General features: G+C 41.2%; 1 protein-coding gene across 1 annotated transcript; it reads left to right on the top strand.

The window, feature by feature from the left end:
• The first annotated feature begins 349 nt into the window (after positions 1-349).
• On the top strand, positions 350-22,514 carry lama3 (laminin, alpha 3). The gene is made up of 38 exons (XM_041849037.2): positions 350-610; positions 10,106-10,219; positions 11,002-11,114; positions 11,260-11,343; positions 11,457-11,554; positions 11,739-11,783; positions 11,923-12,071; positions 12,180-12,290; positions 12,390-12,501; positions 12,590-12,763; positions 12,942-13,138; positions 13,308-13,424; positions 13,518-13,672; positions 13,816-13,957; positions 14,041-14,140; positions 14,448-14,564; positions 14,703-14,867; positions 15,068-15,219; positions 15,434-15,637; positions 15,793-15,941; positions 16,059-16,218; positions 16,381-16,505; positions 16,687-16,849; positions 17,142-17,246; positions 17,328-17,473; positions 17,587-17,704; positions 17,813-17,953; positions 18,152-18,282; positions 18,418-18,549; positions 18,990-19,134; positions 19,560-19,681; positions 19,841-20,021; positions 20,212-20,367; positions 20,559-20,721; positions 20,846-20,976; positions 21,097-21,190; positions 21,318-21,437; positions 21,763-22,514. Exons 1-38 carry the CDS (start codon positions 365-367, stop codon positions 21,906-21,908), a joined length of 5,223 nt encoding a protein of 1,740 aa, XP_041704971.2. The 5' UTR covers positions 350-364; the 3' UTR covers positions 21,909-22,514.
• Positions 22,515-23,253: the final 739 nt, after the last annotated feature.

Genomic DNA, 23,253 nt, shown 5'->3' with positions numbered 1-23,253 from the left:
TATTATATTGTTATCCAGTTCACCTGGTTCATAGGGTTACACCTTCCATAGTTTTACAATTGTGAAGCGTGACGTTTGGTACACAGTACAAATACTATCTATGCCATGCCAACTTACTGCTCCACAAACACCTCTGAAGAAAAGGGAGTGGTACCCAAGTGATCTTTGAACCTCAACATGTTCACACCAAACTAAACAGACTGATATGCTCAGTCTTCCTGTAGGTATACCAGTCTATCTTTATAGGGGCATTCTATCTGGCCCTGGGCTACAGAGGGAGGAGCTCCTAGGTATTTAGGTATCATAGTTCCCACAGCCAAGCTCCTCTGCAGTGAGGGAGATAGTTTTGCTCTCTTGCAGACGTATGAAAATGACACAAGGGACTGTTTGCTGGTTTGGAGGAGTATGGGGATTATTGTTGTGGTGTGCTTTATTTGGCCCCTGCACAGATGGCCAGAGAGCACCACAGAGACATCCAAACTGTAGGTATGACTATCTGGCTCAGAGCCACCAGAGTGGTAAAGATCCTTTGCACAAAGGGCACCCCAGGATCCCTAGGAAGTACTGTGACACCTCATTCAACAACCAGTCAGCTGGAGCCATCAACCAGGTAATAAAGGGCTAAAGAATAGATATTTGCTAAAGAAACCAATTTGCCTGCTATTTTCAACTACAGTCGTATGAAAAAGTTTGGGCACCCCTCTGAGGCTGCATAACAATTTACTCTGTCGTCACAGAAAATGATCACAGTGGCATGCCATTAATTTTCTAATAAAAGCTGAGTACTGGGGTATTGTCCAGACAAAGATTTTTAGTGTAGCAATATTAAGTTGTATGAAATTAAATCAGATGTGAAAAATAGGCTATGCAAAAATTTGGGCACCCTTGTCATTCTGTTGATTTGAATACCTGTAACTACTTAGCACTGAACACACAATTAGTTTGGTGAGCTCATTAAGCCTTGAACTTCATAGACAAGTGCATCCAATCATGAGAAAAGGTATTTAAGGTGGCCAATTGCAAGTTGTTGTTCTCTTTGACTCTCCTCTGAAGAGTGGCAACATGGGGGCCTCAAAACAACTCTCAAATGACCTGAAAACAAAGATTGTTCAACATTATGGTTTAGGGGAAGGCTACAAAAAGCTATCGCAGAGATGTAAGCTGTCAGTGTCCACTGTGAGGAACATAGTGAGGAAATGGAAGACCACCGGCACAGTTCTTGTTAAGGCCAGAAGTGGCAGGCCAAGTCCAAATATCGGAGAGGCAAAGGCGAAGGATGGTGAGAACGGTCAAAAACAGCCCACAGACCACCTCCAAAGACCTACAACATCATCTTGCTGCAGATGGTGTCACTGTGCATCGTTCAACAATTCAGCGCACTTTGCACAAGGAGAAGCTGTACGGGAGAGTGATGCGGAAGAAGCCTTTTCTGCACACACGCCACAAACAGAGTCGCTTGAGGTATGCAAACGCACATTTGGACAAGCCAGCTTCATTTTGGAATAAGGTGCTGTGGACTGATGAAACAAAGATTGAGTTATTTGGTCATAACAAGGGGCGTTATGCATGGCGGCAAAAGTTCACAGCGTTCCAAGAAAAACACTTGCTACCCACAGTAAAATTTGGTGGGGGTTCCATCATGCTGTGGGGCTGTGTGGCCAGTGCCGGTACTGGGAATCTTGTTAAAGTTGAGGGTCGCATGGATTCCACTCAATATCAGCAGATTCTTGGGAATAATGTTGAAGAATCAGTCACTAAGTTTAAGTTACGCCGGGGCTGGATATTTCAACAAGACAACGACCCAAAACACTGCTCAAAATCTACCCGGGCATTTATGCAGAGAAACAAGTACAATGTTCTGGAATGGCCATCCCAGTCCCCAGACCTGAATATCATTGAGAATCTGTGGGATGATTTGAAGCGGGCTGTCCATGCTCGGCAACCATCAAACCTAACTGAAGTGGAGATGTTTTGTAAGGAGGAATGGTCCAAAATACCTTCATCCAGAATCCAGACACTCATTAGAGGCTATAGGAAGCGTCTAGAGGCTGTTATTTTAGCAAAAGGAGGCTCTACTAAATATTGATGTGATTTTTCTGTTGGGGTGCCCAAATTTATGCACCTGTCTAATTTCGTTTTGATGCATATTGCAAATTTTATGTTAATCCAATAAACCTAATTTCACTACTGAAATATTACTGTGTCCATCAGTTATTTGATAGATCAAAATGAAATTGCTGATCCAAACACCCAATTATTTATAAATGGATATCATGGAAATTGTCAGGGGTGCCCAAACTTTTTCATACGACTGTACTATTGGAGGTTTAAGTTTAAGTGTCAAACAACAAAAATCGAAACATTTATTAATGTGTCGTACACAGAGATCACAGGGTACACAAACTTTAAAAAATTGAAAAATATTTATTGATTCCTCTCAAAAGGGAGCAAAAGGTCCAGACAACAGCACTTTTATACTTCAATCTTCAGGTGGTGCGTCCACCAGACCTGGGTTCAAATACATGCGTATTTGAGTATTTAAACAAATTCAATTATGAAATGTACTTTATTGGGTTTTCTCACACAAGAATGTCATAGGTTCTTCTCACAGGGTTACAGCAGTACTGTACATTGGAATATAATCATTAAGACACATGAAATATCCAAACATACATTCAACAATCACACCACAGTACAATACTATAATACATTTAAAATATCCTTACTGTACACAATATTACATTATCCTACAATATAATATCAAACACATTCTGTCTGGTGATAATAGGCTGGTCTAGACACGGAAGCCGTATTTGAGTATTTGTTATTTACAGTGCCTTCAGAAAGTATTCACACCCCTTTACTTTTTCCATGTTGTTGAGTTACAAAGTGGGATTAAAAAGGATTTAATTGTCATTTTTTGTCAACAGTCTACACAAAATACTATGTAATGTCAAAGTGGAAGAATTATTTTTTTTAAAATGAAAAATAAAACACGAATATATCTTGATTAGATAAGTATTCATCCCCCTGAGTCAATACATGTTAGAATCACATTTGGCAGAGATTACAGCTGTCAGTCTTTCTGGGTACGTCTCTAAGAGGTTTCCACACCTGGACTGTGCAACATTTGCTAATTATTATTTTCAAAATTGTTCAAGCTCTGTCAAATTGGTTGTTGATCATTGCTAGACAACCATTTTCAGGTCTTGCCATATATTTTCAAGCAGATTTAAGTCAAAACTGTAACTCGTCACTCAGGAACATTCAATGTCTCCAGTGTAGATTTGTCCTTGTGTTTTAGGTTATTGTCCTGCTGAAAGGTAAATTAATCTTCCAGTGTCTGGTGGAAAGCAGACTGAACCAGGTTTTCCTCTAGGATTTTTCCTGTGATTAGCTTCTTTCTGTTTCTTTTTTATCCTGCAAAACTCCCAAGTCATTAACGATTACAAGCATACCCATAACATGATGCAGCCACCACTATGCTTGAAAATATAGAGAGTGGTACTCAGTAATGTGTGGCGCAGTGGTCTAAGGCACTGAATCGCAGTGCTAGCTGTGCCACTAGAGATCCTGGTTTGAATCCAGGCTCTGTCGTAGCTGGCCGCGACCGGGAGACCCATGGGGCGGCGAACAATTCGTCCAGGGTAGGGGAGGGAATGGCTGGCAGGGATGTAGCTCAGTTGGTAGAGCATGGCGTTTGCAACGCCAGGGTTGTGGGTTCGATTCCCATGGGGGGCCAGTATAAAAAATAATGTATGCACTAACTAACTGTAAGTTGCTCTGGATAAGAGCGTATGTAAAAAATAATAATAATAATTTGCCCCAAACATAACACTTTGTATTCAGGACAAAAAGTTAATTGCTTTCCCACATTTTTATGCAGTATTACTTTAATGCCTTGTTGCAAGTTTTGGAATATTTGTATTCTGTACAGGCTTCCTTCTTTTCACTCTATCAATTAGGTTAGTATTGTGGAGTACCTACAATGTTGTTGACCCATCATCAGTTTTCTCCTATCACAGCCATTAAACTCTGTAACTGTTTTAAAGTAGCCATTGGCTTCATGGTGAAATCCCTGAGCGGTTTCCTTCCTCTCCGGCAACTGAGTTAGGAAGGACGCCTGCATCTTTGTAGTGAGTGGGTGTATTGATATACCATCCAAAGTGTAATTAATAACTTCACCATGCTCAAAGGGATATTCAATGTCTGCTTTTATTTTTTTTACCCATCTACCAATAGGTGCCCTTCTTTGCGAGGCATTGGAAAACCTCCATGGTCTTTGTGGTTGAATCTGTGTTTGAAATGTACTGCTTGACTGAGGGACCTTAAAGATAATTGTATGTGTGGGCTACAGAGATGAGGTAGTATTTCAAAAATCATGTTAAAAACTATTATTGTAAACAGAGTGAGTCCATGCAACTTATTATGCGACTTGTTAAGCTTATTTTTACTCCTGAACTTATTTAGGCTTGCCATAATAAAGGGGTTGAATACTTATTGACTCAAGACATTTAAGCTTTACATTTTTTATTAATTTGTTAAAAAAAAAAAAAAAAATCGACTTTGACATTATGGGGTATTGTGTTACATTTACGTCATTTAGCAGACGCTCTTATCCAGAGCGACTTACAGTTAGTGAGTGCATACAATAATTTTTTTATTTTTCATACCCCCTGTGGGAATCAAACCCAGAACCCTGGCGTCACAAACGCCATGCGCTACCAACTGAGCTACATCCCTGCCGGCCATTCCATCCCCTACCCTGGGCCAATTGTGCGCCGCCCCATGGGTCTCCCGGTCGCGGCCGGCTACGACAGAGCCTGGATTTGAACCAGGATCTCTAGTGGCACAGCTAGCACTGCGATGCAGTGCCTTAGACCACTCGGGAGGCCCTAGTGTTGTTAGGTTCTAAGTTCTGGTACAAATTCCAGTCGGACTCCGAAGAAAGCTCATGCTAGATTTATTCGCCACACTGGGTCATACAGCTGCAAAGACAAGATATGAAGTCACAAGCACATATATTTATAAACTCCTTCCCAAACAGACCCCCCTTCTGTGTCTAGGATGTTGCTGGGCAGGTGGTGTTATCATTCCAGCTTGAGTCCGGAACCTTGGTACTCCTCCACGCAGCTCACCGGTCTTCTTATCAGTCAAGAAAGGCCTTGAGGTTAGGGAGTCAGTCCACTACATAATTGTTGTTCTCATACACAGAGACAACACTTCTTTCTACAGTCGTGGTCAAAAGTTTTGAGAATGACACAAATACTAATTTTCACAAAGTCTGCTGCCTCAGTTTTGATGATGGCAATTTGCATATACTCCAGAATGTCATGAAGAGTGATCAGATGAATTGCAATTAATTGCAAAGTCCCTCTTTGCCATGAAAATGAACTTAATCCCCCAAAAAACATTTCCACTGAATTTCAGCCCTCCCACAAAAGCACCAGCTGCCATCATGTCAGTGATTCTCTCGTTAACACAGGTGAGAGTGTTGACGAGGACAAGGCTGGAGATCACTCTGTCATGCTGATTGAGTTAGAATAACAGACTGGAAGCTTTAAAAGGAGGGTGGTGCTTGAAATCATTGTTCCTCTGTTAACCATGGTTACCTGCAAGGAAACACGTGCCGTCATCATTGCTTTGCACAAAATGGGCTTCACAGGCAAGGATATTGCTGCTAGTATGATTGCACCTAAATCAACCATTTATCGGATCATCAAGAACTTCAAGGAGAGTGGTTCAATTGTTGTGAAGAAGGCGTCAGGGCGCCCAAGAAAGTCCAGCAAGCACCAGGACCGTCTCCTAAAGTTGATTCAGCTGCTGGATTGGGGCACCACCAGTGCAGAGCTTGTTCAGGAATGGCAGCAGGCAGGTGTAAGTACATCTGCACGCACAGTGAGGCAAAGACTTTTGGAGGATGGCCTGGTGTCAAGAAGGGCAGCAAATAAGCCACTTCTCTCCAGGAAAAACATCAGGGACAGACTGATATTCTGCAAACGGTACAGGGATTGGACTGCTGAGGACTGGGGTAAAGTCATTTTCTCTGATGAATCCCCTTTCCGATTGTTTGGGGCATCCGGAAAACACCTTGTCCGGAGAAGACAAGGTGAGCGCTACCATCAGTCCTGTGTCATGGCAACAGTAAAGCATCCTGAGACCATTCATGTGTGGGGTTGCTTCTCAGCCAAGGGAGTGGGCTCACTCACAATTTTGCCTAAGAACACAGCCATGAATAAAGAATGATACCAACACATCCTCTGAGAGCAACTTCACCAAACCATCCAAGAACAGTTTGGTGACGACCAATGCCTTTCCAGCATGATGGAGCACCTTGCCATAAGGCGAAAGTGATGACTAAGTGGCTCGGGGAACAAAACATCAAAATGTTGGGTCCATGGCCAGGAAACTCCCCAGACCTTAATCCTATTGAGAACTTGTGGTCGATCCTCAAGAGGCGGGTGGACAAACAAAAACCCACAAATTCTGACAAACTCCAAGCATTGATTATGCAAGAATGGGCTGCCATCAGTCAGGATGTGGCCCAGAAGTTAATTGACAGCATGCCAGGGCGGATTGCAGAGGTCTTGAACTTAATGTAATTGTCAATAAAAGCCTTTGACACTTATGGAATGCTTGTAATTATACTTCAGTATACCATAGTAACATCTGACAAAAATGTATCATAACACTGAAGCAGCGAACTTTGTGAAGACCAATACTTGTGTCTTTCTCAAAACTTTTGACCACGACTGTATTATAAGAAATTAGCGATCTATTCATACTAAGAGAATATAATGATAGAAAAAATATTGAGAAAATGTAATTATAGACAACATGTTAAGATATAAGACAGTGTTATAGGACAGTAATTTATGATCTACAGTTGAAGTCGGAAGTTTAAATACACCTTAGCCAAATACATTTAAACTCAGTTTTTCACAATTCCTGACATTTAATCCTAGTAAAAATTCCCGTTTTAGGTCAGTTAGGATCACCACTTTATTTTAAGATTGTGAAATGTCAGAATAATAGTAGAGAGAATGATTTATTTCAGCTTTTATTTATTTCATCACATTCCCAGTGGGTCAGAAGATTACATACACTCAATTAGTATTTGGTAGCATTGCCTTTAAATTAACTTGGGTCAAACATTTTGGGTGGCCTTCCACAAGCTTCCCACAATAAATTGGGTGAATTTTGGCCCATTCCTCCTGACAGAGCTGGTGTAACTGAGTCAGGTTTGTAGGCCTCCTTGCTCGCACACGCTTTTTCAGTTCTGACCACAAATGTTCTATAGGACTGAGGTCAGGGCTTTGTGATGGCCACTCCAATACCTTGACTTTGTTGTCCTTAAGCCATTTTGCCACAACTTTGGAAGTCATTGTCCATTTGGAAGACCCATTTGCGACCAAGCTTTAACTTCCTGACTGATGTCCTGAGATGTTGCTTCAACATATCCACATCATTTTCCTTCCTCATGATACCATCTATTTTGTGAAGTGCACCAGCCCCTCCTGCAGCAAAGCACCCCCACAGCATGATGCTGCCACCCCCGTGCTTCACAGCTTGGATGGTGTTCTTCGGCTTGCAAGCCTTCCCCTTTTTCCTCCAAACATAACGATGGTCATTATGGCCAAACAGTTCTATTTCTGTTTCATCAGACCAGAGGACAAGTACGATCTTTGTCCCCATGTGCAGTTGCAAACCGTAGTCTGCCTTTTTTAGGACCGTTTTGGAGCATTGGCTTCTTCCTTGCTGAGCGGCCTTTCAGGTTATGTTGGTATAGAACTTGTTTACTGTGGATATAGATATTTTTGTACCTGTTTCTTCCAGCATTTTCACAAGGTCCTTTGCTGTCGTTCTGGGATTTATTTGCACTTTTCGCACACCAAAGTACCTTCATCTCTAGGAGACAGAATGCGTCTCCTTCCTGAGCGGTATGATGGCTGCGTGGTCCCATGGTGTTTATACTTGCGTACTATTGTTTGTACAGATGAACGTGGTACCTTCAGGCATTTGGAAATTGCTCCCAAGGATGAACCAGACTTGTGGAGGTCTACAATGTTTTTTTCTGAGGTCTTGGCTGATTTATTTTGATTTTCCCATGATGTCAAGCAAAGAGGCACTGAGTTTGAACGTAGGTGTCACGACTTCCACCGAGGCTGCCTCCCCTCCTTGTTTGGGCAGGCTTCGGCGTTCGTCGTCACCGGAGTACTAACCACCCAATCATCATATCAATTGTCTTGTCAATCACACACACCTGGTTCTATTCCCCTAATTAGTCCATGTATAAGTGTTTCCTCTGCCCCCTTGTCCTTGTGGGTGATTGTTTGTTGTGGAGGTTAGTAGCTCGGTGGAGCTCTTGTATTTTGGTATCGACGGGAGTATTTTCCAGTGCACCTGTTTTGTGCCCTGGAGTGTGTTTGACGCATTTCTGCGTAAACCTGTATTTTCCGGATTAAAGCCTGTTTCTGTGATTTACCCTCCTGCGCCTGACTCCTTCAACACCACCTTATCACAGTAGGCCTTGAAATACATCCACAGGTACACCTCCAATTGACTCAAATGATGTCAATTAGCCTATCAGAAGCTTCTAAAGCCATGACATAATTTTCTGGAATTTTCCAAGCTATTTAAAGGCACAGTCAACTTAGCGTATGTAAACTTCTGACCCACTGGAATTGTGATTCAGTGAATTATAAGTGAAATAATCTGTCTGTAAACAATTGTTGGCAAAATTACTTGTGTCATGCACAAAGTAGATGTCCTACCCGACTTGCCAAAACTATAGTTTGTTAACAAGACATTTGTGGAGTGGTTGAAAAACTAGTTTTATTGACTCCAACCTAAGTGTATGTAAACTTCAGATTTCAACTGTATCAGCTCTAACACGTGTCTCCTATCCCACCCTTATGGACAGGCCCCTTGTTTACTTTCCCTCTGGCCAAATACCATTGCACATAGATCATTCCATCTAACCCATACCACGTTGATCACTAGGCCACTTACATAGTTATAAACAAACTAAAACGTGTTGAAGTCAATTAGTCAGTTTCCAACAGTGACTAGGCCACTGACAAAAAATATAAGTTTAAACAATTTTAAACTCAGCAAAATGTGGAAAAAGTCAAGGGGTGTGAATACTTTCTGAAGGCACTGTAAACACTTTTTTCTGTGTATTTGAGTATGTTCAAATACACATCCCAAAACAATACTTTTATTTTAGTATTTGAATGGTTGTTTGAAAGCAAAGAAAATAGTAGACCAAATTGTATTTGAAAGTATTTTCAAAAAGTTATTTCAAATACCTGAGTGAAATGCATGGGAGTGTATTTGAGTCAGTGTATTTGAGTATTTTCAAATACATTCCAAGTGTATTTCCAAGTACATTCCAAGTGTATTTCCAAATACATTCCAATATTCAACTACTTGTTTTTTCAAATAAAGGTTATCCGAAAACTTGTTTTCAAATGTATTGAAAAGTAATTGAAATACCTGAAATAGTATTTGAACCCAGGTCTTGTGTCCTCAGTTGTTCCCCATTGTTCTTTGTTTATGTGTTGATTTAGTGGTAGAATATACCACACCTTAAGTTACAACTCAAACAAGCAATGGTTTTGTATTGAAATCTCTGGAATTTTCACAACACAAATGTGTCTGAGTGACTTACACAAAATGGGTTGCTTGGCAAATCCATATTTACATTTAATGAATTATTATGGATAGTAAGATAGCAGATAAACAGTGTATGTCCTCCTGACTAGGGTCTTGTTTGACCTTTCTTTCTTTTTTATATTTATATATGCTAAATATTGTGGTCCTCTGTAGCTCAGCTGGTAGAGCACGGCACTTGTAACGCCAAGGTAGTGGGTTCGATCCCTGGGACCACCCATACACAAAAATGTATGCACGCATGACTGTAAGTCGCTTTGGATAAAAGCGTCTGCTAAATGGCATATTATATTATAAATAACACAAAGCACTATAGTACTGTTATTATTTACCCAAAACTGATCTTTATTTTCTATTTGAACTTTGTTGATAAGACACTTTTGCATTCAAAAGGCTGCCTTACCTAATCTGACTTTTCCCCTCTATACAGAGGTGTGGCCCTGGATACTACAGAGAGAGGACATGGCCTCATGGGGGCCAGTGCGTACCCTGCAACTGTAACGGCTTGTCTAATGAATGTGACGAGCAAACAGGGAGATGTCTGGTGGGTTTCTCTCTCTGTGTCTATCGATCTAACCCTCTGTCACTCTCTCTTTTACACACACGCACACATCCCACACATGGGGGGAGTTATTTTTCTACGCTCTGCTGACGAGTATTTTTCTCCGCTCATACAGGAGTTGTGAAGGCCTAGTGCACTAATTTGGTGAGATTATTATTGTAATAATTTTTTGTGTTAATACTAAAATAAAATAAAAAAGGGATTTATCAGGGGTGTTGCAGCACCCTCAGCACCCTCAATTCCCGCGGCTATGGTCCCACTGGGCAAAAACTGGTTGAATCAACTTTGTTTCCACGCCATTTCAACAACAGAATTCAATGTGATGACGTTGAATCAACATGGAAAACTGATTGGATTTTCAAAAAGTAATCAATGTAAGGGAATTTAGTCTTTTTTTCACCCACCTTTTAACCTAAATCCAATGACATGGTGAATTTTTTTGTTGATATCACATTGAATTCACGTTAGTTGACAACTCAACCAAATGTAAATCAAAACTAGAACTAGAAATGATGTCTGTGCCCAGTGGGGTACATACGCACACACACATTGCAGGATAGGTTTCTCCTGACTCACCAGTTAGGTAAACATATGCACTTTTTCCAACCCTTGCTGATCCAGATGGATATAAGTCATATCCACAGATTCGTTTTTATGCCAGACTTGATTAACTCTCAGTACTGTGCTATGATATCATGAACCATACCACCAACATTCCACAAACCTGCTTCAGTCATAAACAGAGAGAACACTTTATTTTCCAGAACTGTCAGTACAATGCTGATGGGGATCGATGTGAGCGCTGCAAGGAGGGTTACTACGGCAATGCTTCCCAAAAGACCTGTCGTGGGTGTCCATGTCCCTTCATAGCCAACAAGTCAGTTTCTATATGTCCATACACTCTGTTAATGTACCGGGAGCTATGTGAACATACTTGGTTTTAAGTTCCCCAGATCAAATATTGGATGAAAACATATCATTACCATTTGGTACTCAAAAGCTGTGTTTTTCTCTTTGTGTAGTTTTGCAGTAGCCTGTCTGGACATTGGTGCATCTGAAATCGAATGTTTGTGCAAACCTGGCTACACTGGAACCAGATGTGAAAGGTGTGTGTATGTGCTTTTTGCAGTACATATCAAAATGTCAATGTCATCTTACCATAAACACATTTATAACAAAAGTCTAACTTTCCTCTCCTCTTCCTCCTCCAATCTGGCAGGTGTGCTCCTGATTACTATGGTAACCCAATGATATATGGAGGCAGGTGCCAGCGATGCCACTGTGATGCTATCAGTACCTGTGACCATCTGACTGGAAGTAAGCTCAGGACCCACTTCAGCCGTAAAATAATAGAAATGTTTTAACAGGATGCCTGCTATATAATGATAAAGCTATAGGCTATAGATTGAAGAAATACCAGCATGAAATATCATGTTGATAATAGTTTGTCTCATTGTAGATTTGGTATAACTGTTGCTCACTTTGTGTCTTCTGTCTCTAGAATGTAAGAAGCCTGATGATCCCAGCACAGACGACCAATGCAAAGGTTTGTGAAGCACACAGTCATACACTTTCTCAGTGTATAGTGAGCTATTATCTGTTGTTGCCAGCATGATTCACACTGCATTTCCTCTCATCCTATTAGACCTAACTAAATGATCTGCTCTTCCTCTCTTTGTGGTCAGAGTGTGACAGCTGTACTCAGGCCTTACTGAATGATTTGGAAAAGATGGATGATGGGCTGGAAATGCTAAGGCAGCAGCTTCAGGTCATTGGTTCCAACAGCTCACCAGCCGACCTTAACCAGCTGGAAGGTGCCATTAATGAAACAAAGGTAATTAAACACTGTCTTACTGATGTGCTCTATATATTTGAACACCAAATGGTGTATAATGTACACAATTGAACATGATGATCACTCCCCTCTGGTATTCTCTTACAGGCTCTGGTTGAAAGGTACAGCACTACTGTGGATGCTCAGGGGCCAAAGGTCAATCAGCTGGAAGCAGATGTTCTGAGTCTGGATCAGGACATAAGCCTACTGGAAGACAAGGTGCCTGAGGCCTGCTATCCATAATCAGATGTCAGATGTAATCCATTATTTTCTAGAAACACTATATCCTTTTTACTTGTGTGATCGTACTCTCTCTAGGCAAGTTACTCTCTCTCAGATGCTGAGAATGTCTTGGTGAAAGTGATCCAAACCAAACAGAGAGCTGAGGATCTTATCCCTGAAGCTCAAGATCTTCTAGTGAATATAGAAGGTAAACTGTTATTGAAAGTGTTTAAATATCATAATATAATGATACGTCATTGTCATGATAATCCCCACATCTCTTTTTGCACTCTCAGATCTCCTTCGATCGCTGAGTGAGGCTAACTCTAATGTAACCAACATCACTGTGGTGGCAGAGGAGGTAGCCAGGATGATGAAGGAGGTGCAGCGCATGGTGCAGGAGATGAGACAGCTTGGCTGTAGTAACCAGACAGAGAAGGCTGCCAGGGAGCAAGAGGATGCTCACAAACGTGAGACAGGGGGCTTTTGGCTTAGTCTACAGTCACTTACAGTACAGGGCAGCACTTAAATTATCTCACTATTGAATAATAAATGTTATACATCAATGTGACACACATTTTTGACTTAATCATTGTGAATGGTAGATATGACTCACAATGCAAAGTGTAATGCATGTGTCTCTCTTAGTCTTGGACTTCATCAGGAACAATATGACAGCTCCATTAGATGACAATCAGGCTGTAGCCAATGAGACGGCAGAGTCCCTGATGACGTCGGGCTCTGTGTTTAGGGATCTGGCCAAGGCTGTGGCAGAAGCAGACGATATGGTTAACAGGACACGGAGACTCAACTCCAACAGTACTGACTTCCTAAGAGACCTGATGGTAATGTCAAACACTGAAGTATAACATCTATTAAATATGTTGGAGATCTCAGATACAACACAAAAAATGTATCTCCTTTTTCTCAACATGACAAATACCAAATCATGTCTCAAGTTTCTGTGTTTGACTGAGGTAATCACTGCTCTCTCTATATATATACATTTTCTAGAAACTAAGAGATGAGCTGGAGAGGAAACATGATTCAATCCTTCCTGAAATGAATATGGCCAAACATAAACTGAAGAATATCACAAGCCTTTTGGAAATGCTGAAGGAGATCAAAAAGGTATGAAGCAGATGAATTCCAATCGTTTCCAGTGGAAATTCCTATTTCTCTTGTTTTGAAGGAGGCATTCAAAATATCATTTAAATCTTTCAGGAATACGAGCACCTTGCAGCCGAGATAGATGGAGCCAAGCCCAATCTAACCAAGAGGCTGAATGATATCGCTGAAGCAAAGCAGAAGGAGGGCATTGTCATCATGGCAGAGGAGCATGCTGAGGAGCTACACAGACTGGCAATGGAACTACAAATGTAGGTTGACAGAGTAAGGTCGTTAGGTTGGGGTCCTACTTCTTTATACCCCACAGACGTGTCCTAGGTTGAGACCTTTGTGTGTTTGTGTCTGTATGGGCTAGTATGGGCCACTGTAAGTGCTGTATTCCTTGTTATTGCAGGGCAGTACACAATGCCACCAACAGCTCTGACCTGCAGCATGCTGCAGAAAGCGTGGGAGCCTACAGCAGCATCATAAAAGCCATTGAAGAGGCAGAGATGGCGGCCAATCAATCCAAAGAGGCAGCCGACAAAGCTCTGAAGGTGATTATTATACTGGTCTGGATGCTACAGCCACAATGAACTTTAAATTCACAATGACATCCCGTAACTTTGATGTGTTTTAGGATGTGGAGGAGCAAGGACTGACCAACAGGTCTGAGGAACTAAAGCATAATGCAAGTAGCTTACTGACAGAGGCCATGAATGCTGAGAAGGACCTCAGAGGTGTAGTAATCATCCTAATATTTGCTTTTCTAACGACACTAAAGCTACATTAGAAACAAGAATGTATCATGTTATTGACTCATTCTCAAACCTTCCAGGACATTATATGAGGCAAAGGCTTTGTTTTACGATGTTGAAGAAAGCTATGCACTTTGAACTTGTTAACGGATTTGTTGGAGGCCAAAACAGACTGCAGTATACTGTATGCCCTCGATAAAACACATTACAGTGTCTCCTTCTGATATCTCCTTCTGATATTATCTTATTGTATATTACCACTTATCCCCAACGTTTCTTTTACACACAGAGACCTCAGCCAAAGTTGACAGCGACAAGCAACGTGTTGGTCAGACCAAGAACAAAAGAGACATGCTGAGAAAAGATGCTCTTGCAGTTACAGAGAATCTTAAAGAGATTCAAAGAGGTTTGTGTACACAAGATGAAAGATGAGGCTTGAGTTTTAATGATGCCATGGAATTGATGAGAATGACAGTTTACACATTCTGTGCCACAACATGACCATACTTATGTTATTCACGCACACTATTTGTTTGTGTTTCAGATGGCATTGTGCAGCTCATAGACTCTGCCAAAACAGCTGTCACCGCTGCCAATAACACAGTCAATGATGTAACAGACAGACTAAATAATATCAGCCTGGGACATATAAGGCTTCCTAATGTCAGTTCAAACATTGGCAGTATGCTCAATGAGGCTGGCATTGAATGTAAGTACTCATGTCACACACACACAGTAAGTCTGTCCTGTCATCCTTCCTCTAATTATAATCTCAATTCTGCCTCTACTCTTTAAATTAAAGAGTAGACTTCAGATTCTTTAATTCAATTTGAGTTAATGTTACAAAAGGGAAAGTGAAAAGAAAGTAGTTGGTTGGAGCTGTTTTTATTTCTCTCCTGACTGGTACAGTGAAGAAATTGAACGAGACATGGCCTACTTTGGAAGACACCCTCAGCTGGGTGCAAAACCTGAGCTCCCAGGCTCCACCTAGTGTCAGTATGACAGACAGCATCAGGAGAATCAAGGACGTGATAGAGGAGGCCAGAGACATTGTCAAAAGAGTGAGACACCACATCTGACCTAAAATACTATTGATTGTTCATTCTATTTTGATCGTTTTTCTGTGAACCTTTGTCCTTACATTGTGTCCTTTCTTGACCAAACGTGATCACTCCAACCATTACACTATTTTTCTTGAGTCTTTCTGTCTGTCTGTATATGGCTGTCTCTGTCATATTGAATGTCCATTATTCCTCTCCTGGTGTGTCTCCCCAGCTCTCTATCGGCATGACCTTCAATGGGAAGGGTCACATTGAGCTCCGCCCCCCCACCAATGTTGAGGATTTGAAGGCGTTTACAGCCGCTGAACTTCTTCTCAACCGCCAGGAGACCAATCCCACTAGGGGCCGCAGCCGTAGGCGCAGACAGAACACACAGGATGACAGAAACCTCTTTGTGCTCTATCTCGGCAACGAGGACGTAAGTGGGCCATCTGAGTAAATAATGTAGTCATAATATCGTAGAGCATTAATCTTGGAATTTCAATTGATTCCATAACTATTTTGATACATTTTGTATCGGAGATGCTCAGTATTTGTTTACTTTTCATTTATGGCTTGTTTCCCCCCTTCCAGTCATCGAAAGACTTCATTGGAATGGCTGTAAAGAATAACACACTCCGCTGTGTATACAAGCTGGGTGGAGTCGTACATGAGTTGAACACCGACCACATAACCAGAACCAAAGTGAACTCCACTGTTTTTGACAAGGTCGTCTTTAACAGGTACACCTCTGAGGAATCATTCTGGATTTGATACTAACTTGATGACATGAGACAGTTTGTTCATGATGGAAACAGCTCCCTTGTAATCCCCACTGTGTTTGCCTCCTATTTCTCTAGAGTTTACCAAGATGCTGAGGTCAGTCTCACACATAGCTTTCCATCACAGCCTGTCAAAGCGTTTAAGGAGAGTTGCCGGCCCAACACGACAGTTGGCCTCCTCAACCTGGACACGAACAGTGTAGTCTTCTACGTGGGCGGCTATCCTGACGACTTCACTGTAATTACATTCCTCTATCCTTTTGCCTCCCAGGTGCTCTGTGCTTTTGCATCATCCTCATTGTTGAACACAGAAGTATACTGTAAACATCAGCAGGACCAGACCAGTCTTATTCTCCCTATTCAAGTATTGTTTTATTTCACTATGCCCTTCTCTCATTAGCCTCCAGTGGAGCTGCGCTACCCCAAGTACCGTGGAGCCATCAAACTGTCTACTATCAACTATCAATTCTTTAGTCTGTACAACTTCAAGAATGCCATCAACGTAGACAAACAGTCATTAATAAAGTAAGAACCAACAAAAGTGACCACCACCTTGATTATAAATCTATTATACCATACTGTACGTAATGGTGAATGCTGTCCACATTTTCTAATTTTGCCTGTTATGCTTTGTACCATGACTATATATAGAAACCCTTCCTGCTTCAGTGTCAGAATGTATCATGCAATTCCTTCCTTCTTTCAGGGTTATGGTTAGTCAACAGTCAACAGTGCCTTATTATTTTGACGGCACTGGTTACGGTTTGGTTACAGCTAATAAAGACCTTGAAATCCTGAGAAGAAGACTTCTCAAGTTCCACACAAACAGCCAGGTGGAGAATGCATTACTGTTTTATAATGGAAATAAGGTATGTATATTTGTCTATTCGTATATCTGATATCAGTTAAAATTATTAATTCAGAATCACAAACAGAAACCATTGAATAATTAGTATGTGCAAATGAATTAAATATCTGGTTTACACTGGAAGTTGTGTAATCAATCAAGCTTACAATTTCATCAAGTAGATACAGGAACATCAATGTATTGCAGTTGGACATGAATAGATGTAGTCCTTATTGAGATTTTATGTTTGGTGTGTGTAGAGCAATGTCTTCATAAATATGTTGCTGCATTCACTTGTTTGTTGTATTTCACAGGATTCGTACACTAGTGTTACTGTGGAGAGAGGTTATCTTGTGCTGCAGGGAAGACAAGGCACCCAAGTCCTCAATGCCAAGAGTACTAGAAAGGTTTCACTCAATGTAAGATAGTGTCAGGGACTTACTGTACGGTTTAGTTTTGTCTGCATAAACTTTTTTTTAAAGTTCTGCTTTCTCTCTTAGAATGTACAATTTATAATAGTCATGGACAAAACATTTGAAGTTCATGTTGTACATGGAGATACAACTGAGATTGTCAAAATGGATTACAACATAGAAAGTTTCAAGAATTTCTACATTGGGGGTCTACCAGCATCATTAAGAGAAAGGTACAAAACTTTGTGAATAGGCTTTCTGCCATAACCTCTTGCAAGGGATACATGCATTTTCCTGGAATGTTCTCTCAATTATACAATTATCCATGTCATGCTTTTTCCTTCAGAGATAACGTCACAGCCCCTCCATTCAGAGGATGTATAGATAATGTGATTTTATCACCTGAGGAGATTGAGTTTAACACGACAATTGGTGTCAGTGTTGGATGCCCAACCTCACTTTTGGTAAACCGTCTCTCATAAATTGCCACACCATTTTGTAAATGCATTTCAGACTGCACAATGTGGAGGATGAGTTTATACATTTTCGAGTACAATGTGTTTTCTTTTCAGGGTGTTCATGAGGCTACTTTCCACCCTGGTGGCTCCCTCTCAGTGGACTCTCAGGGTTTCTGGACCACCCCTGTGGACATGGTTTCTCTGGGGTTCAGGAGCATGGAGAATGGAAGTGATCTTCTCAGGACCAGCAAAGAGGTCAGTCCACTATTCAATAATGGTTGAAGATTCTCTCTCAGAGAGCCTCATCCAAAGGCTGCTCTCTGGGTGTCATATTTTAACCTCAAGCACTAGCAAGAGGATCAAAATTAGTTATCAAAATGAAATGAACAGTTTTGTTTTAGAATTATACACTTTTTGTAAACACTGTCATTACACCATTTCTTTATTGATCAGCATCATGGATTCCAGCTCTCATTGGTTGATGGCTATGTGGTGTTTACCTTTGATGAAAATGCCTTGAAGTCTACCAAGACATACAATGATGGAAGATGGCACTACTTGACTGCATTAAGGAATGGCACACGGTAAGACATTTTTATTTTCATTGGTCAAGCTGTGCTGAGATGTTTCTTATCTGAAACTCTGAAATTGCAATAAACTCTACAATGTTATCCACACACCCACCGACAGACATAACAAAAGCATTGTGGTTTCCTCAGATTGGAGTTGAGGGTTGATAACGGGGACTTGGGCCAGCGTCAATCCTCTCCCCAAGTCAAGCCCAATGAACAGCAGGTTGTGTTGGGAGGAGAGACCTTCAGGGGCTGCCTGGCTAACCTTCATATCAGGAGGTCTGATTCAAAGGCTCTTATTCTAGATTAAAACATTGCTTTCTGAAAAGTGCTACATGATGCTATAGTCACACTATAGTTACAATATAGTTATAACAGTAAAAAAATTGAAAAACCAAACTTCTATGAGGTGACATTATGATTCAACATTGTGGTCGTTCCAATTCATGACAATTTGAGGAAAAATGTACTTACTACGACTGAGATATGTGGTTGTCTCACCTAGCTAGGTTAAGATCAATGCACAGACTGTAAGTCACTCTGGATAAGAGCGTCTGCTAAATGACAAAAATGTAAAAAATATATATATATATTAAAGTCAATGTGTTTCAATGATTATTAGCTACAGTGTGTTCTCTAATGAATTAAGTCAGTTGTAGAAAGTAAAAATAACTGATGATGTGCTTTTTGTCATTCTATCTGTTTGTGCTCTGACACAGGCCTGAAGAAAGCTTTATTCCTGCTGACTTCAGCTCGTTCACCCAGAAGGGAGATGTAATCCTGGGGATGTGCAGACTACAGCCCCCTCCTCAGGTCATATGGGAGCCAGCAGGCATTCAAGAGAGGCCCAAGAAACCCAAACCAGTGAGCATAGGGATATTTCCCAAAGTTGATTCAAGCATATGATAACCATCAGGCTATTCATGGTCAAAGTGTGCAGTAAGGGATATGTTGGCTCTTTTCATTTTCCTGAAAAGTTTTAGGCTCTCACTCAAGCGACAGGGATGTAACTTTGGTTTGGTCTTCCAGCACAAATGTCTAAAATAGCCAAGAGATAACTAGAGCACAAAATAAAAATTTCTCAGAAATATTTTACAGGCTTGTAATGCTGCAGTGAACTGGTCCTTTATTATTCATGTCAGTAATGATAGTTTTGTCATCTTATTACTATGTAATAAAATTGTATAATACAGTAATTATAAAGTAATTACACAAGAATAGAGCAACTTACCGTATTGGTATATTACTAATGTGTAACCTCTCCCCCAACCCCCTCTATCTGGCTGAAGAGATCTGGTGCTGTGCATACTGAGTGCAGACTGCCCACAGTGCCTGACCCCCAGGCCTACCAGCTAACTGGGGCCGCTAGTTGGCTCAGTTACAACATCACACCTGAAGAACTTAATTTCAGGTAGAGCAGGTCAAATGCTGGTCCTCGCATCCACATTTCATTAAAAAAGACATTCTCTGCACATTTCTATTTCTATTATTTAACCGTTATAAAACCTATGAAAACAGACAATCCAATTCTACTATTCTCTATCTGTGGCTTGCGTGTTCTTCTTGCTAGGCCTCACTTCTCCCTGGAGATCAGAACCAGGTCATCTGAGGGGCTGTTGCTCCATGTCTCAGGGAACGGGGACATCTCCCAAGTCGCTCTGTACATGACCAACGGCAAGATCAAACTCTCACTGGGGAAGGACAGAGTCATCCACAACAAGAAGAAGAGCAACGATGGAAGATGGCATACAGTAAGCTGTCTGATAACTGTTGAGATATCAGGTCTTGATATTAGGATAATTAAATGAAGTCATAATAATCATTGCTAGTTTCAGGTAATTCTAAATAGTGCAAAATGTACATTGTACCTCACAGCCACAGCTGAGAGATTTACAAGTGTAAAGCAGTTGATAACCGCCTGCATGGCCTGTCTGTGTGCAGGTGATGGTCAGTGTGGAGAAGAACACTTTCCATCTGGTCGTGGATGGTTTCCGTGTGCCTGATGGTATTCTGCCTGCAGAGGAGGGTTCCTCCTTAGCCCTGCAGAACCCGGTCTATCTGGGCAGTGACCCTGCCTCCAAAACCTATTGGGCTCAGGTGAGCAAGCAGACACACAGAGTTTAATGGCGTCTAAACAAACCAGACACAACACAATGTGAGGGTCATGATTGATTGTCCTGTAGGTTTGTATCTAGTGCATAATTACCGTATTTACTATGACATCTATATTTACATCCTGGAAAATGTGTGCTTGGTTTTAAAATGATGTCCATCTGTATCTCTCTCAGGGTGTCTCTCTTCCCAAGAAGAGTGTGATTGGCTGTATACGCCATTTCAAAGTGTACAATGTTCTGGTTGGTGAACCAGCCGCCAATCACGGGGTCCCGCCCTGCTTTGATGGGGCAACAGAGACGGGGGCATACTTTGCTGGCACAGGGCATGTGGTCTTAGGTGTGGACTTTATATAGTTATGAACTAAAAATACTTCAATTGTGGTGTCTTAGTTGTGAGCGTTATTGTTTAGCTCATCATCTCATTCATCCAGTAACTCTGACAAAGATACTTTGTGTTTTAGATAAGTTCTTTACTGTGGGCTATCGTTTTGAGCTGACCTTTGAGGCTCGCCCACAGAACACCACAGGCCTCCTCTTCCATGCCAGGGGTCGTCATAGGAACAGTCTAAATGTGTTCATGAGGAAAAACAAGGTGGGTCTTTTAAACCTCATCAACATGTATATGGGACGGTGGCGTTAGATACAGTATAAGCCTAAAGTATATTGAAATGTGTGGAAAACTTCGGAATATAATTTTTACTCTGAATCTCAGGTGGAGGTCCACGTGAATGATGGGTCAGGTGACTACAGTGCATCTGTGACACCTCAACAAAACCTGTGTGATGGCACATTCCATGTTATTGCAGGTACATATCCCTCTCACATCAACCACTGATTCATCCTCATACAGTACAGATACATTTAAACCGGCACATTTTTTACAAGGACTCGGAATGGTCCTCTAATAGCCAGTCCATCTACTGTATTCCTCAGTGTCCAAACAGAACAATGTAGTCCATCTGAAGGTGGACTCAGAGTCTCAGCGTACGGTCGGGCCTTCCCACTCCTCCTACACAATGACTCAGGATTCCCTCTACATTGGTGGCATGTCCGGTAAATTCATTCAACAACACTGGGGCGGCAGGTAGAGGTTAAGAGCGTTGTGCCAGTAAACGAAAGGTTGCTGGTTCTAATCCCCGAGCCGACTAGGTGAAAAATCTGTCGATGTGCCCTTGAGCAAGGCACTTAACCCTGTAAGTCGCTCTGGATAAGAGCGTCTGCTAAATGACTAAAATGTACCCATTACATCTCATTAAAATATCCTCTCTGAATCAAAACACTTTCCAAACATTGGTAGAGCATGTCAAACCTTGATGAACAGCTTCTGACATTTCTATAAATACATCAATATGACGTTTATGCTTTCCCCCCTATACAGGCACATCAAAGCATAAAGGAGTGCCAGTCTCTTCTTCGTTTGTTGGCTGCTTGCGGAACATAAAGGTCAATAAGAAGCCTGTTGTTTTTAAGACAGCCTCCAGTGTGGTCGGCCCTGTGAACGTCAATGAATGCCCAGCAGACTAAGGGGAGGAAATCAATTTGTGTTGCCCTAGAATACCTAATTCTTTGAACCACTGAGTTTATCTGTCTATGAATCAGCGGTTAGTGGTTGTCTGTCTCCAGATATGTGAGTAATATATAGACACTCACCTCTTCGTGTGCAATTTATATCACTGGAGGGCACTGCAGTGCTCTTATTATTGTGTTGGTGGCTTTGCAAGTTAATTCACACTGTTGGGGTTCAAGGCAATGTTTTTAAAGTGTTTCATGAATTGAACATTCACACCTTTTAAATTACAGTGACAGTGACTTTGATGTATTCTATGAATTAACAGGAAAAAATACCTTAATCAAGATGAGCTGGCACACAAATGTTATCCCTAGTGAGGCTAAAATATAATTTTTATTATTTGGAAAACCAGGTCTCACATTGATCAGTACTTCCCACTGGGCACACACTGGTTGAATCAATGTTGTTTCCACGTCATTTCAATGAAATTACCAACATGGAATAGATGTGAATTGACGTCTGTGCCCAGTGGGTTGCTGCTGTATAATTTAAATTGCAATTGCACAATCTGTTACAATATACTAAAAGTTAAGGTTTAACCAAATGCTTGTCAAAACCAATAAAAGGAATACCAAACTTATTGCCTGAACAATTTTCTCAATATTATGATTGGACTAAACTCCCATTGGCATGCCATGTAGTCATCATTAAGACTAGGAGTGAGAAGATGTTATTATGGGGTTCTAGGCTCTCCTCCCAGGCTGACTGCTATAGTCTACTGAGGTTAGTTCTGCACAAAGCTAGGACCCCCTGGCTTGGCACACATCATTTATTCATGCAGGATGCAATAATGTGTGTCTAATGCACTTCTGGGCTTAGCTCATACTGTGACCATGGACTGCAGAGTCCAGAGGACATCCTCTCTCTCTCTCTCTCTCTCTCTCTCTCTCTCTTACAAACACACTCTCTCTCTCCACTCTGTCTTTATCTATATCTTGCACATCATATAAAACATAATGAAATGCTTCAATATACTGGATCCCTTTGTTTGTTTATTATTTTCCTAGTTGGGGACACACCCTTGTCACATACCTCACTGCACATCACACCAGCACCCGTCTGCACTTGCAATTCTGGGAGAAAGGAACATCAAAGAGGTGGATACATGATATATATATATATATATATATATTTAAATTAGATATCTTATTCTAAACTCAAGCCTGAGAGTTGAAATAAACTGAAGTTAGGCACGTTTGCACATTTTGCTGAGGATATCTTTCATAGTTTTTGCAAGCTGCATGCCTTCTTGCTAAATATTAACATTTTCCTTTCAACGATGAAGACTGTGAGAATGTG

Source organism: Coregonus clupeaformis, chromosome 26, assembly GCF_020615455.1.
Source record: "Coregonus clupeaformis isolate EN_2021a chromosome 26, ASM2061545v1, whole genome shotgun sequence".
Taxonomy (NCBI): Eukaryota; Metazoa; Chordata; class Actinopteri; order Salmoniformes; family Salmonidae; genus Coregonus; species Coregonus clupeaformis.
This window is presented reverse-complemented; position numbering and strand designations above follow the sequence as displayed.